At 38.9% G+C, this 17,440-nt stretch overlaps 1 protein-coding gene across 10 annotated transcripts in view; it reads left to right on the top strand.

Moving 5' to 3' along the window:
* Positions 1–327: 327 nt before the first annotated feature.
* LOC143024791 (uncharacterized) overlaps positions 328–17,440 on the top strand; it is a 59,610-nt gene continuing 42,497 nt past the window's right edge. For 5 of the 10 annotated variants that reach the window (XM_076184016.1, XM_076184007.1, XM_076184041.1 and 2 more), the window contains exons 1-6: positions 330–627; positions 4,911–4,987; positions 9,358–9,490; positions 9,932–10,100; positions 12,028–12,146; positions 14,953–15,070. In XM_076184016.1, the coding sequence (XP_076040131.1) occupies positions 550–627; positions 4,911–4,987; positions 9,358–9,490; positions 9,932–10,100; positions 12,028–12,146; positions 14,953–15,070 (694 nt within the window). In that variant the 5' untranslated portion in view covers positions 330–549. Of the gene's footprint in view, positions 628–4,910; positions 4,988–9,357; positions 9,491–9,931; positions 10,101–12,027; positions 12,147–14,952; positions 15,071–17,440 lie in introns of all 10 variants that reach the window. The other 5 variants (XM_076184024.1, XM_076184051.1, XM_076183988.1 and 2 more) reach the window with 3 other exon arrangements.

The following is a 17,440-nucleotide window of genomic DNA, read 5'->3' as shown; positions in this document are numbered from 1 at the left end:
TTCACATTTTTTTATTTTGTGAAAATAATTATGCATAAAGTAAATGTTAGTACTATTTGTGTGCGTGTCTTTGCGTAACATCATGTGATCTAGGACACACCTCGGAAATGCTACTGTAGTGACGTAGATTCTACCATAGGTTATGGTATAGGCACTAACCATAATTTAGAAATAGTATAAAATATAGTATATATATCACAAAATTATAACAAATCATATAGGTTGATATAACTCTAGCCATTTTTCAATATCACATGAAAAGAAAATAAAGCATGCGCGTAGGTTTGCGCTTATCTCTCTTCTTTTATTTAGATTTTTGTTTACGATTATGGCGTCTACCCGCGAAGTGAGCCTTCTTGTAGATTAAAATTTTATTTGTCAACCGGCGATAATTTACTGCCGCAATTTTTTACAGCTCCTCTTGTGCATAATTAATACGAGTGTGGAAGTATTTACGGTATACCGTGAGTTGTAAACAGTGTAGACAAACCAAAGTTTGAGCTGTTGTTAAAGCAGCGGTGTTTGGAGGTCCGGCCTGCTTGGTTCAAAATGCCTAAAAACCACGTCTTCAAACCAGGCGATCGTGTTTTCGCCAAGGTGAAAGGCTACCCACATTGGCCTGCTCGTGTAAGTATTCTCTGTAGAGTATTTACGTAAGAATAATATGTATTTTCATTAGGTGTACAGGCAGAGTGTCAACATATGCGCTGGCAACTGCAAATGGACTGTCTTAAGGAAGCGAGGGCAAGGTGAATTTCTCATCGAGATTAATAATTTTCAGATATATTTAAGGGATAAATAACGAGGTTTAGCAATAAACTTCACGTAGTTTGAAAGGGTTAGATTATAATTGATAGTGCTATGATTTGAAGTAGCATAGTGTTTTGGTAAATGTACACTTGTTAATGCATGTGTTTAAAATTCCAGAGAGTGATGTTTAAAGTATTTTCTTCCATGATGATATGTTACAGAATATATATTTATCAGTATAACCAGTTTTATTGCCAAGTTTAACTTAAAATCCTCTTGATAAAGCTGTAAAATGTGAAGTATACAGCAGAAGAGAAACTAAATTATATTAAATAAGATATAATAGTGGGTACAACTGAGAATAGGATTCTCAGTTTGCTACCCCACCCTTCCCATGCTGAACACATAGAAATCAATTGCCAGAAATCCCTTATTTGTAGGAAGTAAGATATTTTGAACATTTTGTTATACAAGAAATTGTTTTATATTTGGTTATGCGTGGCACTGGGAAGAGTGAGTTTTCCAAATGGGACCACTGCTAGGACCAACAGTCTTAAGTTTTACCACACAATGAAATGTTGTGAACACCTTGTTTTCCCTGATATCTATATCTTGTTAGAATGCGCCTTACTTTGATTAAGACCATTTTCCATTATCTAGTAGTAGCGTGGTGTGGTCCCTGTTGAAAACTCTTTAAGTCTTCAGAGCTCTTGACTTGAGGGAAATTGGGAGGCAGGGATTACAAAAGAAGGGAGCAGATTGTCTGAGATGAGGGTTGCCACTCTTACAATTCAGGTAAAACACATGAGTGATGTAGAGAGTATCCAAGTAACTTTTAGTGGTATTGCTATAATATTTTTATTTGCAAATGAATAATACAGTTAACAGTCAATAGTCATCTCAAGTTTCCTTAAGAAGGGAGTATATTGTTTGAGATGAGGGTCACCACCCGTACAATTGTCAGGTAAAACTCATGTATGATGTAGAGAGTATCCAGGTAACTTTTAGTAGTGTTGCTATAATATTTTTGTTTGCATATGAATAATACAGTTAACAGTCAATAGTCATCTCAAGTGTCTAAATGTGGAAAACCAATAGCTCTACAGTGGATGGTAATTGTCCATGGACCCTCACACAGATGTCTTTGAGAAGAAACTTTGGATTGTTGTAGATATGTAGGTCTGTTGCTATGTCATTGGCTGAAAGTGGTAGGGGGAGGGTAGCAATCACTGGGTGTCCATTTCTCATATGTGATAAAGTATAAGAAATACTACCGAAGTTGATTGAAAAACATCTTGGGCTGAGTTCAGACACTAGGTGTCCACCCCTTGGTGATTAACGGCATCCCACATCTATCCAAAACCTTATTGTTGTACCTTCTATCTTAGCTCCTTATGGATGAAAGATTATCTCTCCCCTCCTTATAACAGCCCTTGCCTACCCTGATAGTGTGAGGTTATACATAAGAATAATAGAAGCATTGGTAAACTATAGCCCATAACATTACAATAGGAAAAAAAATGTAATAATAATAATCCACTCCAGATCATCCTCTCGAATGTATTCCATCCACATCTTCATCCCACATATTCTGTTTCACTTTCGTCTCATTCCACATGCCCAAGCCATCCTTTTAAATACAAAAACTTAAATTTGTCTCCCTTTCTACTGCCTTCATCTCCCTAACTTTAATATTTGTATAAGCTAGGTTTACTAAATATGGCTCTGCAAGAGAGACCTGGGGTGATTGATGGATTGGTTGATTCTTCCCTAATTACTGAGTTCTCAGTGGTTTATTGCATTCACCTCTCTTAATTGTTCTACATTAACACTTTCACTTACATAGTGTAATTGTTCTAGAGGCCTCTGAAAATTTTTGTTCAGAGCCTTGTGAAGTTTCAATTGTCCATAAACCAAGTGTCATTACTGAATCCTGTTTATCCTCCCTATAGTACTTGTTAACAGGGGAATGTTACACTAGGAATTTGGTACCTTTATGGTGCATCCATTTGCTCTAGAAATTGCACTAAAAATGTTGCCAATCACAGTCACTGCAGTCACTACGTTGTATAGTTATCTTTCACAGCATTACCAGCACTTCTAAATATGGTCACAATTGACAGTTATTCAATTGAAGACACAAATACAACTAAAAATAAAAAACAAACTTTCATCAACATCATAAGCTGTGTGGAACTATGAAGATTGATTGGAGCAAAAATGGACATTGTTTAGTTATTACTGTGTACATTTAAATTGTATCACTTGTCAAGGTTTATAGACATAGTTAAAGGGGTTGTTATGATAGTGATATACATTTGGTTGGGAGTTGTTTTGTGGAAGGTATACCTGTAGGGTAGAGTAGTATCTGGTATTTTATCCAGTTTGCTCCAGTGCATAATAGCAATTGATACATGATAGCATGTGCCATGTTAGCTTATGTTTTTGATCTTCAACACAAGTGGGTTGTACAAGGAAAAAGGGAAAGGAAGGTTACATTGGCAGAAGAACACAATGAATATAGGTTTATATGACTAACCCTGAGATCTCACAAAGATTATTTGCATTGTCCTTTCATAAAATAATACTATTAGAAATACTTGACATAAGTTGATGATATAATTCTAGCAGAGGAACTGAATTTATTCAAGTATTGAAACTAAATAATACATATAGAAAAAAAAAGTTATGTAAATATTATTCAGTTCCCTTATAAATATATCATGAACCACTTCAGTACAAGTCAAATTCTTTCACGTAGCATTGAGTGACATATGAATGATCCATCACACTACTCACATTATGAAATATAAAGTCACTACTCTCTTATTCCTTCTCTTTTACTCTGAATAATGATAAACTCAGAAAATGTGATGAAACCAGTTCACAGAATCTGGGAGTAACTCATGCACAACTACAAAAAATATAATCAAGACACCTACGCTGGCATCCTTGTGTATCCGCTCACTCTACACAACGCCTATGTACCAGAATGGTTTAACAGGCCAGCTTATCTCGTACTCCCAGGTTTAAGGTTTTGCTTATTCTGGAGGTACACAAAATGTGGAAATGATCGGGAAAGAAGGAAGAGGGGAGAGGACATGGCTCAGGGACCACTTGTATCAATATGGACTCAGTACTATGTAAATTATGATGTTATCTGTTGACATCATTGTAAATTCAGTGTTTGTAGATTTAATGTAGATGACAGTAAAGTTGTGACAGTGTGTGCATCATTTATTGGCTCATGGGGAGTATATGGGGATGGAATGGGTGAGAGGGGATAGTATGCCTTTGTTTTTGGCTACATCCCATGTAAGTGGGAAAAAGCCATTGGTATATGCATGTATGTAACATTATAGTGGTACATATACTGAAAGGTCCTTTACCCATGTAAGGGGGTGGGTGAGTCAAAGCTTACATCCACCGGACACATTCATTCACCCATCTTGATTCCTTATGGATGAAAGGTCATCCTTGTTTCATACCAAATTTCTTGGGTCAGAGGCAGTATGGCAAAACATAGCACCTCCATAGCAGGGCCTAACAACAGAAGCTGGGTTACCCCTATCACTTCATTATATGCATCCCACACCCTCATCCACTTAAGAAATGTATAGAGCAGACATGAAGAAATACCTTTGGGCCACATCATGCAACAACCACTCACCATTCACTCTTATCCCCTTTGACAGACAATCCTTTTGCATCCAGTGCCTTTGCCTTGACCATCCTCCTCATTTTTGGTCTTCCCCATAAGTTCTCTGATTCCATTTCTGCTTTCCACACTCATTTTACTAGTCTTTCTTCATTTGTCTGAACCATTATAGCATTTTGATCTCATGTATGCATTCTTTCCCCACCTCACCTTCATATTTCTCACTAGTATTGTAGTGAAGGGAGCATAAGATAACTGTTATGGTCTCTCTTGTATTTTATTTAGATTCATTCTTTATGATTTGCTGTTTTTCAGTCTTCATAATCTGGACCAAAATTTGTATTATGAATATTGTATAATCATATACCAATACTATTAATTCCTATGGATTTTAGGTGATAATTATAAAGGCATAGAACTGGTTATTTTGCTAAAGTTTAACAAGTTCAAAAAATATATGTAGATGTCTTTTGCCATACTTACATAATTTTTTTTCCTGCAGGTCGAGCAGTTTGAAGCAGAAGCCTCCGGTAGAGCACCGAAGAAGTATCCTGTATTATTTTATGGCACTCTAGAAACGTGAGTTTTAGTATGTTTATTAATGTAGTCAGTCTGTTAAGATTTGAACTTGTATAGTTGCCTTCAAAGTGTGGTCATGTGGAAGAAAATGAATTGAGGATATCGAGCAAAGACTGTTGAAAGTGGAAATAAGTGGGTAAGTGAAGAAGACTCAGAATGAGGTGGATGAATGGGTTGAAAAGAGGACACAAGAGGTATGTCAGTGGAACAGGGAAGAAGGAATGCAAAAGGCAGAAATGTGTGGGAGAGATTCAGTGGGTAAATAGATGATATGGTACAAAGGGATATTCTTTACATCTGCTTTGTAGATTAGTGGATACAGAGAGGAGTTGCCACATAGTAAAATGGTGAAGATAAACAAGCTTTGGATGTTGAGCCCTGTCATGGATGAATTGTACCTTGCACTGTGGGAGGAGACAGGTGACACTTTACCCTCAAAGTGCCCAGATTGGAAAGGTTATGTTAGTAGTTCTTTTGGTGTGGGTGTGTTTTTACTTTGTGAATCCTGAAGAAGAATTATAGCCGAAGTATATTCATGCCTTACCTAGTTTAGAAAACTGAAAGTAAATTTGGGCCAAAGTAAGGTGATGAGATGTACAATGGGAGAAAGTGGCAGTGATTTAGAGGTGAGTATAAAAGGAAAGAGGGTGGAAGAAATGAAGGGTCACATGTTGCAGGGAATGGAGGAGTCATGGTCTGTTATTTACATTATTATAGTTTTTATTTATTAATTTATTATTATGATTTTTTTTTTGTATCTGACCTAGATATGGACCAAGGGGTCTCCTGTCGGCATGCTCCACCTTTGTAATCCTTTGGTGCATGTAAATTGTAAAGTAAGGAAAGCAAGTAATTGTCATGGGCAATGAAAAGTGCCATGAGAAATAGATATGTGAGGGTGAATTAAAAAAGTAGACTGCATGAATTGATGATTATGTCCACTGTATGGAGCAGAGACCTGGAATTTAAAGGAGGGAGAAAGGAGGATCCAAAATGTGTTTGGGATGAAGTATTCAAGACATTTGGTGTGGGCAGTTAGGAAGGGGGGAAAAAGAGGTGAGTTAAAGAGCAGGGATTTAAAGAGCTGGCAGATGTAATTGATCAAGGAATACAGGTATGATTTATGCATATAGATAGATGAATAAAGAAATGAGCAAAGAAAGTGTTGAAGGGAGAGGTAAATGGAGTAAACTTGAGAAGATTGAGAATGAGGTGGATGGACAAGGTGGAACAGGCATTGGGTGCAAGAGGATTGTATGTTGAGCAGAGAAAGGAGTGGGTAAGAGATAGGCAATAAGTGTGTGTGGTTGTGAGTGTACGAGAAATTGGTGTGGCTTGGAGAGATGTCTTCTTGTGAGCTCCCTAAATTCTTGGATGGATGAGTGGGGAGAGTTGTCATCTAATGAAATCATGGGGCTAAATCTGTATTGGCTATCCCCGTGTAAGGGGGGAAAAGCCTTTGGTATATGTATGTAAATCAAGTTGTTGAGCCTTGATGTGATTGTGCTGTGTCCTGTTGCATTGCCTCAGACCCAAGCAGTGGCTAAGGGACAGGGATGATCCTTCTTCCCTAAGGAATAAGATAGAAGGGATAAGAAATGGGTGTGTTTATTGACTTGGCCATCCCCACATATAAGGGAGAATACCTGGTAAATGCATGTATGCATATACGTATGGATGAGATGTGCTATGGGTTTCGTATAATGTTATCAGAAATATATCTAAGGGTTGATTCTGTTTATAAAAGGGGTGGCTGAGGCAAAGCATACTTCCATCCCACACACTCAAAAAAAATACTCTACCCATGTTCCCTATTCTACTTTCATTTTTATTAGCATCTGTCCACCATATATTTATTACATACCCTTTTAAGGAGCTAAGATAAAAGACAACAAATAGGGTGCATGCCTTGGCTGGCCAACTTCCTTATAAGGGGGAAAAGGCCTTTGGGATGTATGTATCTACATAGGTTAGTAACATGATAGACAACATATGCCCACATAACCAGGATGTCTTACATATAGTACCGAACAAAAGTGATGGCCAGGTGGGGTGGGAGGACGAGAATTTTGCCCATTTTTTAACCATACACATAGGAGGTAGTATTGAATTTGGACAAAAGTGATGGCTGGGCTGTGTGTAGTGTAGGATAGTCTGAGTCACGTGGCAGTACAAAATGGCGGTTAAGTGTGCATCTAGCTGTTGTGGGAAGAGGGTTGCTGCGGTGAGTGCTCGTAGAATTTTCTCTCCGACACATCACATTTTTACCACTCCAGCATCCCTACAACCCTAATATGACCTCTAGGAGGGAATATTCACATGAAGCAGTTGCTCAGATAATTGCTTTAACCTCTTCACTCCGGGGCACATCGCACGTCTGGCAGCATTAGCTGCCTGACATGTGATGTTGCGTCATAATAATCGCATTATAAAAAATAAAGTCAGTGCTCAATCGTTCGTTCTCTTTCACCCATGTATTTTGATAACCATAGAAAATTGATGAAGCCAGTTTAGAGAGAATGGAGATTACATAGGTATGACTACAATAAATATAATCAAGATGCCGACGTCGACATCATCGAGTACCCACTTGCTCCTCATGCTGCCTACGTAGGCGTCACCGTATGGAAGTGGTTAAAGGAATCTGGCCTGTAAACCAAGCAAATAGTCCAGCAAACTGGTGCCAGTGATGGGTTTCTTCACAGGGCGGCACCTCTCCTAATTCAGGCCCTTGATGTGGTGGCGTACTATCCTCACAGACACACCACCAAACAGATCTGGGTTGTCCTGTTTGATTTTCCTGGCTGTGGTTCTTAGAGTAGACTCCAAAGTACGTTTCAAAATATTGTGGGCTCGACCCGAAGACTTCTTAGGCCTACCAGACCTTGGTTTTGAAGATGGCAGGTTTATTCCCTCCCTCCTCATAAAATCTGACAACCCACCGGCACACTGTTCTCTCACTGGCACCAATTTGCTGCACTATTTACTTGGTTTGCAGGCCAGATTCCTTTAACCCCTTCCATACGGTGCCACATATGTAGGCGGCATGAGGAGCAAGTGGATACACAAGGCTGCCATATTGGCGTCTTGATTATATTTATTGTAGTTCCCCCTGCGTAATGACATACTCTCTAAACTGTCTTCATCACGTTTTCTCTGGTTATCAAAATTCACAGGTGAAAGAGAGAACGATCGATATAAGCGGTGACTATATTTTATTATGCGAGTATTATTACGACACATCGTGCGTCTGGCAGCTAATGCTGCCCGCGAGATTTTGGCCCGTACTGAAGAGGTTAAAGCAATTATCTGAGCAACTACTTCATGTGAATATTTACTCCTAGAGGTCATATTAGGGTCGTAAGGATGCCTGGAGTGGTCAAAATGTGACACTTCGGAGAGAAAATTCTACGAGCACTCACTGGAGCAATCCTCTTCCCACAACAGCTAGATGCACACTAACCACCATTTTGTGCTGCCACGTGACTCAGACAATCCTACACTACACACAGCCCGGCCATCACTTTTGTCCGAATTCAATACTATCTCCAATGGGTATGGTTATAAAACGGGCAAAATTCTTGTCCTCCCGCCCCACCCGGCCATCACTCCTTTTGAACCCTCGCTACAACAAATGAAAATCCATTATAGCGAGGGATCCTTGGTTATAACAGATCTTCGGATATAACGACAGACCCCTGTCCCCATATTGTCCTTTATATCGAGGGTTTCATACTAATTTCTAATATCGGACAAACCTTGTGATGTAACGGATCTGTCTGGTATTTCCAGCTGATATAACAGATCTTTGGATATGAGGATAGACCCCTGGCCCCATATCGTCTGTTATATTGAGGGTTTACTGTACTGTGTCATGCTACATTGCTTCTGACCCAGGGTAGTGGGGGGGGGGAGGATACAGGGATGACCCGTCATCCATAAGGATCTAAGATGAGAGGGAGGAAAGATTGGTGGATGGAAGTGAAATGGGTGAGAGTGGGTACTTGCCTTTTGACTTGGCTACCTCTCCTGTAAGGGGCAAAAAGCCCTCTGTATATAGATAAGAGGGTGGAGGGGAGTGGAGTATGTTAGGGATGGAAGGGTGGAAGTGGTTTTTATGCCTTTCTTTTTGGCTACCTCCCATGTAAGGGGGGAAATCCTTTGGTATATGTATGTAGATTGATAGACAATTAGGAAAATGCAATGTATTTGGTGTGGATGATGTCTTGCTGGACTCTGTGTAGATGATTTTCTTTTTTCCTAACAACAATAGTAACTCATATTCTTTTAACTGGATCATTCACACATTTTCTAATATCCTTTAGTGATGAGTTATCTTATTGATTTTAACTTTTCACTGTCTTTTTCAGAGCTTTGTTAAAACCAGATGATATATTCCCATATGCTGAGTATGTGGACAGATTTGGAAAACCACAGAAGAGAAAGGGCTTCAATGAAGGCCTTTGGCATGTTATTCACAATCCAAATTTTGATCCTTCAATTGTGAGTATTATTTTTATGTATATATACTCTCCTTTTGATAGCCCTATTAAGCATGGCTTATTCTGTCTTTATTATATTGAGTGAGAATATGAATGTTCAGATAAAGGCATTAGGTATCTATGGGTCATGTATGTGTGTGTGTATATATATATATATATATATATATATATATATATATATATATATATATATATATTTAAAAATTGTTTGAGACAAATGAGAGAGTGATAGGTGGGGAAGGGTTAACAAAGATGGGCTTAAGAATGCATTTATTGTCCTAATGTTTCGGTCTCTATGACCTTCTTTGGGTGGAGGACTCGCTACAATATATCATAATATTGATGTGTCATTCAAATTTATTAAGTTATAATGTGTAAACAGTTGTCTACTGAGTGTAAGAAGTGTTTTTTTTTTTTATTATACATATGTATTTTTTTGTAGGTGCCACCACCAGATGTTGCAAACTCGTTCGCCCCTTCTGCACCAAGTACCCCATCTACTCCAGCAACTGGTGGTAAAAAGGCCTCCACCTCCACACCAGCCCTCTCAGATGCTGGAAAAGACTCGGATGAAGAAAGTTTGAGAGAATTAGTTATAGATGAATCAACAGGTATGATTTTTATTCTCTCTCTGTCCTCCCGTCCATCCTTCCTTCTTTCTCCTTGCCATGATCATATGATCATTTCCATCTCTCATTACTCGTGAATGGATGAGGTGGGGGTGTTGCTATATAATGAAGCTTCAAATGATGGACCTTGCTGCAGAGGTGCTGTGTCTTGCTGCATTGTATCTGAATCATTCACTGGGGTTGGAGGATGTCCCTTTATCTACAAGAAGCTAATATGAAAGGAAAAGGGATTGGGTTTTGGAAGGATGAGGGATGGGTGAGGGGTGACTGCATGGGAACTTTCTTGGAGAGACCATCAGGACTTGTGCCAGCATGTGAATAAATCAACAGATTTCCAGGCATATGTCCCTAATTGTTGATCTTCTACAAGAGTGACTTAGGGTAACAGATTGATTGATCTCCATTCAAAGAACATACTGATTACTTTCAAATTCTACTATCCCTCCTTTGTGCTATCCACCATAGGTCTCTCCCTTACCACATCTATGGCATGATTGTGTATTGAAGAATAGAAGTGCTGGGTGCCAATGATGAATCACAGTACAAAACTCAACTCCCATTGGGGTAATGTTTGAATGTAGTAGGGTGTTGTGTTACAAAATTGGGTGTAAACCCTCAATATAACGGACGATATAGGGATGGGTCTGTTGTTACATCCAATGGAAATACAGACACATCTGTTATAACCTGAAGTTTGTCCGGTATTAGAAATTAGTAGGATTAGAAATTACACTAAACCCTCGATATAATGGACGATATGGGTCTGTTGTTGTATCCGAAGATCTGTTGTAACTGAGGATCCCTCACTATAACGGATGAAAATCCATTATAGCGAGGGTTTGTCCGGTTAGATTTTTTTCTTCGTTATATCTAATATCCGGTATATTGAGATCCGTTATATCGAGGGAAATTGCTTGGTAGACAAGTGTGAATGAACACATAGTAATAACAGCTATTATGTAAGAGTCAGGTGGGAGACCTGCTAAGTTGTTCTCTATAATTTGATCATTGTCAGATGGCAACTACAGAAGTTGTTTGAGTCCCCAAGCCATAGGGTTTCCCTCAAGGTTCCTGAAGGTGGGGGTTGTCTACTATACAAGTAGTGCATAACTTATTTAGCAGTTCCTCAGAGGTCTAGTAGTACACTAGTTATTCCTTTATCTACCTGTATATTTATATATATATATCAACAGACTTCCCCATATAAGTGAGGTTGCCAGCCAAGGCATATACACACCCTCCACCCGTCCCATATCCATCCAACTCCCATTTGTTTCCCTTTTGAAAATCCTTTAACTCCATGTGGAAGGTTATTTCTGCCCTCCACCCACTGCCTGGATCAGAAACAATACAGCAAGACACAGCACCTCCATAGCAGGGCCTGACAACTGAGGCTGGTCGATCCTTACAGCTGTATTTACATGGATATAAGAGGAACATCAGCACCATATGATTCTTGGGAGGATGATTGAGGGGTTTGAAAGGTTTATGTGAGGATTTTAATTAAGAGGATTAGGAGAGGAACAGGGGCAGTGTGGGTTTAGGGAAGGTAGAGGATGCAGTGGAAGTGATGTCTTGTTGTGTTGTCTCTGCCCCAAGCAGTGTGGCAGGGGCAGGGGTGACCATCCATCCACAAAGAACTGATTAAAAGGACATGGATTTTTGGCTACCTCCCTTGTAAGGAGAAAAAAAGCCTTGGTATATGTATGCATGCTCTGATATAGCCTTCCTCCATAATAAAGGGAAAAGGGCTTTGTGGTGTAAGTGTAGTAAAACTAATTCTTTTACTTATGATAATTTAGCAAAAAGTGGTTGATGCTATTGTATTTTTGATGTATCTTTCTTGTTTCAATTTTGGTTTGAACCGAAATGAACATGCATGATAATTGCCCACATATTACTTTTGCAGGGAAAGGGAGGGGAGGAAAAAAGAGAAAACGTAAGGAGTCGGACAATATAGAAACACCACCAAAGAAACCAGCTCCAGTTGATTTGAAAAAGTCAGCAACCAAGGAAACACCAAAGCAGGTGAGTTACCATTTTTGTTAACCCTGTGGAAGATTTACAGAATGAAGAACAGCTATGTGATTATGGAAGTTTGTTGCTGGCAAAACCAGATACAGTAAACTTCCACTTATCCGAACTCCAAGGGGGATTAGAAATGTCCGATTAACCGAAAGGTTCGGTTAATCCGACTTTATATGTTTCATTCCTGTAGAGTTTTATGCGGTAATGTCAGCTGCAATATTCGTACCTGTAAACTTAACATACACATGGAAATGCTTATAATAGTTCATAAACATATTCTATAGAGTATAAAAAGAAAATGTTTAAGGTGAGCTTGTGATACTGTATCGTCACCGAGAGGACTTATGAATGTATGTACTGCCAAACAGCCGATCAGGTGTAAACATGGAGTGTGCTGCAACCGTGTGAGCACTTGGTAAAGCTTGCGGGGGTGGCGGAAGAGGCGGCAGGGTGTTTGAATGTTTGGTTGAGATCCAAATACGTTCGGTTGAAGCGATGGCTACCGTATTGAGAAAATGTTTGGTTAATGCGATTATTCGGTTAAAACGCGTTCGGATAAGCGCGAGTTTACTGTACAGGTACACCTCACCTTACGTCGTTAATTGGTTCCAGGAGACACGACGTAAGTCGAAAAATGACGTAAGTCGAATTTGCTTACCAATAGGCCTGGTGTAGCCTTGGCTAAACTGCCAATAGCCATTTTTCAGTACTTTATTTTACTTTTGATTGCATTTTTTATTAAACAAGGTTAATAAAAATCTATTTGCTGTACTTTATGAATGTATTGTCAATTACATACGCTGTACTCTATGAATGCATTGTCAATAACATACGGTAAAACAAAACAAAAAACAAAGAAATAAAAACTATTTCAAGCTTACATATAATCATATTGTAATAAGTGAAAAACTTTAATGTATTTTCAGTTTACCAAAACAGTAGATACAATATGTTGATGTTTACGTTGTAGACGTAGATGGCTGGGGATTGTCGACATCAACATCAGCTGATTCTCGTCGTTCGACGCGTAAAAACTGGTCAAGGAACCGTCTTCTTGTTCTTTTCTTCAAGGATTAGATTATAAGGAGCAAAAGCTTCATAACAAGCCCGAGCATTTGTATCCATATCCTCAAACATAGCAAGACCTTTCCTCCATTTTCTTAATGGTGAAGTGGCATGGCTCAGATTCATCACTTTCTTTTGTTGCTCCTGAAGTTCCATCAAATCCTTGTTCGTCAGTAACTCCTTGTCTTTTTCAAATAAATCTGTGAAATCCTCTTCCTCCAAATTCATATCCAGCTCTTTGCTCATTGTAACCAAATCTTTGTTGACAACAACAGTATTGTGCACAAATTGCGGGCATAGTTTTTTCCATACACCATTCATAGCAGTGCTCTGAACATCATTCCATGCTGCTGCTACATTCTGTAAAGTTTTGTAGATGTCATATCCCTGCAAATATTACAGTTACAAGTGAATGTTAATGAGAAAATTTACAAAACTTCAGTAAACAGATAATAATCCAAAAGAATTGCAGGAGTCGAGACGCCGCTTACGGTAAATACGTATTGGAAGTACCGTTGCGATTTCATGTTCTAGTGGACTAGGCCATACTAATTCTTATTTATTGTAACATGAATTGCTTGAAACGCTTGAAACGTTTTTTGGTGTTTATGCGATTCCATTATTGGCTGACCGACGTAAAGTCAAGTAAAACGACAACTTGAATTTTTTTCCATATTATTTTTGAAAACCGACGTATCTTCGAAAACGACGTAAGTCGAAACGACGTAAGTCGAGGTGTGCCTGTATTTACTTTGGTGCATACATATCATAGAGGCTTTTTCTCCTCTATTAGGGGTTGGGCAGTGGAGGATGCAGGGATGACCCGTCATCCAGGAGGTGCCAAGATATGAAGGAGGGTGGAGGGGAATGGAATATAAAGGAAATGGAATGGGTGGGAGTGATTTCTATGCCTTTTTCTTTTTTGGCTACCCCCCATGTAAGGGGGAAAAGGCCTTTGGTATATGTATGTATGTATTAGGGGTTGGCTCAGTTAAAGCATATATCTACCCCTGCTTGTTCACATGCATCTATAACCCATTTGTCACCTCATGAGGTCACCCCTGTCTATCCACCACACCACCTAGGTCAGAGGCACTGCAATGAGACACAGCACCTTCATAGCAGGACTTGACAGCCAGTGTTGATTTATCCCCACTACTTTATTATATGGCAACCACTCAGCCCCTACTTTATTGACTCAGAAGATTGGAAGATCTACTTAAGGCTGCATGATGTCATCAGTCTGGCTAGATTTATTTGAATCACTGCTGTAGGGGGTGGTCCCCTTCTCATCATCAGAATTGACACAAGGCATGATGTGCCAATTCTGGTGGTGCTGACTATAGATACAGATGAATAGAATTCCCAACTTGGGTGGACATATAATTTGGGTCTGCCACCACTCTTAAAAGAGAAAAAAGAAAAGCCCTTTTGCCGTCTTCTCCTTTTCTGCATGAGGGGACAGAGAGGGAGGGTTGCCAATTTCATGAAGCAGCCTTGCTGTGGATGTGCTGTGTCTTGCGACACTGCCTCTGACCCAGGGCAGTGGACAAGATGCAGGGATGACCCGTCATCCAGGAGGTGCCAAGATAAGAGGGAGGGTAGAGGGGAGTAGAGTGTATTTAGGGATGGAATGAGTGGGAATGGTTTTTATGTCTTTTTGGCTACCTCCATTGTAAGGGAGAAGCAGCCTTGGTATATGGATGTAGGATCCCATAGTGAGCCATGTTTTCCTTTTCAGCAGACAATAGACAATGCAGAACCCCAGATGAGTCGGAGTGGTCGAGTGATCAAACCTAAGAAGTTCCTAGATGAAGAACGGGAAGATGGATCCCGTAGTGCTAATGCTAATTTGCCAGGTATGTAATTACAAAGGATTACAAAGGCGGAGCATGCCGACAGGAGACCTTTTGGTCCATATCTAGGTCGGATGTGAAAAAAATCAAAATAATAATAAATAAAAACTATAATAATGTAAATAAATAAAATACATAAATAAGTGCATAGGTATAGTTACATAATAAACAAACAGTAAATAGTAAATAATAATAAATTGACATATAAGTAATAATAAATGAAAATCAGACAGATAAATGTTAACAAAACAAATATAAAATAAATTATAATCATTACAGCATCTTGCTTAGGTGTTTATCTAAATGATTCTTAAAGCTTCGAACTGAACTACATTGCACTACCTGTGCAGGAATGTTATTCCATTCATTAACTACACGGTTGGCAAAGTTGTTTCTACCTACTTCCAAATTGAATCTATTTCCGGACAGTTTGAGACCATTGTTTCTTGTCTGATTCTCATTCAATGTGAAAATTTGGTCACTTTTGATGTTGTCAATTCCCTTTAAAATCTTAAAGACCTGTATCAAGTCACCTCTGAGTCTACGCTTTTTTAGGGAAAACCGATTCATATGTTTTAGTTGATTTTCGTATGCTTTATTTTTGATATTTGGAATAAGTTTTGTGGCTCGCCGTTGTACTTTTTCCAGTCTGTCAATGAGATTCGGTGACCATACGGAAACAGCATATTCCAAATGTGGATGAACTCGGAGGCTGAAATACACTGCTTGGATGATTTGAGGTCGTTACTGATAATTACGCTGAGATCTTTTTCACTATCCACTTTTGTTAACGAATTTCCAAATAACTTGTAATCTTACTGTTATTTTTACCTATGTGCATTACCTTGCATTTACTTGTGTTAAATTTCATTAGCCACTTTTCAGACCATTGCTGTAATTTATCTAAATCTTCTTGAATATATAATTGGTTTGAGTGATCATTTGCCACTCCGCACAGTTTTGTATCATCAGCAAATTTGGAAACAGTAGATTTTAGTCCATGGTCTATATCATTTATATATACTATGAATAGAAGTGGTCCAAGAACGGAACCCTGAGGAACTCCACTTGTAACATTTTTCCATCTAGAAGTTTTTCCATTTAAAACAACTCTCTGTTTTCGACTATTCAACCAATTACTAGTCCAACCTAATAGGCTACCACTTATTCCGTGTAAAGCTAATTTAGTAAGTAGTCTTTCGTGTGGGGTGGTATCAAAAGCTTTTGCAAAGTCTAGATATATTAAATCAAGTTTTGTTCAATAGATTGAATAATTGTGCTCTTTGTCTCTATGACAAATTCTGAAACTTTGATGTTCAGAGGTATATGATATAGTGGGGAATTTATTTTAAAGCAGAATTTCTTGTGGAATGGATGGGAGTGGGTGCATGCCTTTGACTTGGCTACCTCCTATATAAAGAGGAAGAAGCTCTTGGTGTGTGTGTGTATATATATATATATATATATATGTAGTGGATTGACTATTGAGATTGTTTAATATGTGCCCAAGGGAGGGAAATGTACCAGTGAAATGGAGGGATTTGTGTAATTTCACTACACAAAGGTAAAAGGGACAAACATGAATGAAATAACTTTAGAGGGAGTAGTAAGTATGGTTTGTAAGGCATATAGGAGGTAAATGAAGTTTAGGAGGGGAATAGAGGGAATAAATGGGGAAGAGCAATACGAGTTTAACCACTTCCATACGGTGACGCCTACATAGGCGGCATGAGGAGCAAGTGGGTACTTGATGATGCCGACGTCGCCATCTTGATTATATTTATTGTAGTCGTACCTACGTAATTTCCATTCTCTCTAAACTGGCTTCATCAATTTTCTATGGTTATCAAAATACATGGGTGAAAGAGAACAAACGATTGAGCACTGACTTTATTTTTTATAATGCGATTATTATGACGCAACATCGCACGTCAGGCAGCTAATGCTGCCAGACATGCGATGTGCCCCGGAGTGAAGAGGTTAAGGTCTCCCAGTACTATTACGTTGACATTTCTCCCTAAATCCTCTATGCACTTATTTAAGGGGGTCGTCGCGATGAATTTCTGAAAAAATTGAAATATTAGAAGAAAACATTCCCTGTCATCTAGTGGCCTTTGGCAAGCCAGTCCTGAAATATTTCAGCGAAATACAAAAAAATAAAGGAGCTATGGCTATTTTTCTGACCCCCCCCCACTTCCAAGTACACCGCTGCACATATGTTCGACTAAGTTATTTCATCGCAATAAAAATGGCACAAATGCGATGTATTTTGTTATTCACTAATATAGACTAGCTGGAAACATGTCCTACACAGGAATAGCAGTTCGCACTCGTGAGTGAACTGAACGAATTATTGTGAGTAGGCGGAGTAAG

The sequence above is a fragment of the Oratosquilla oratoria genome, chromosome 1 (genome assembly GCF_046742065.1).
Source record: "Oratosquilla oratoria isolate Oo_2021 chromosome 1, ASM4674206v1, whole genome shotgun sequence".
NCBI classification, from domain to species: Eukaryota; Metazoa; Arthropoda; class Malacostraca; order Stomatopoda; family Squillidae; genus Oratosquilla; species Oratosquilla oratoria.
The sequence above is the reverse complement of the archived record's forward strand: the minus strand, read 5'-3'. Positions and strand labels throughout refer to the sequence as shown.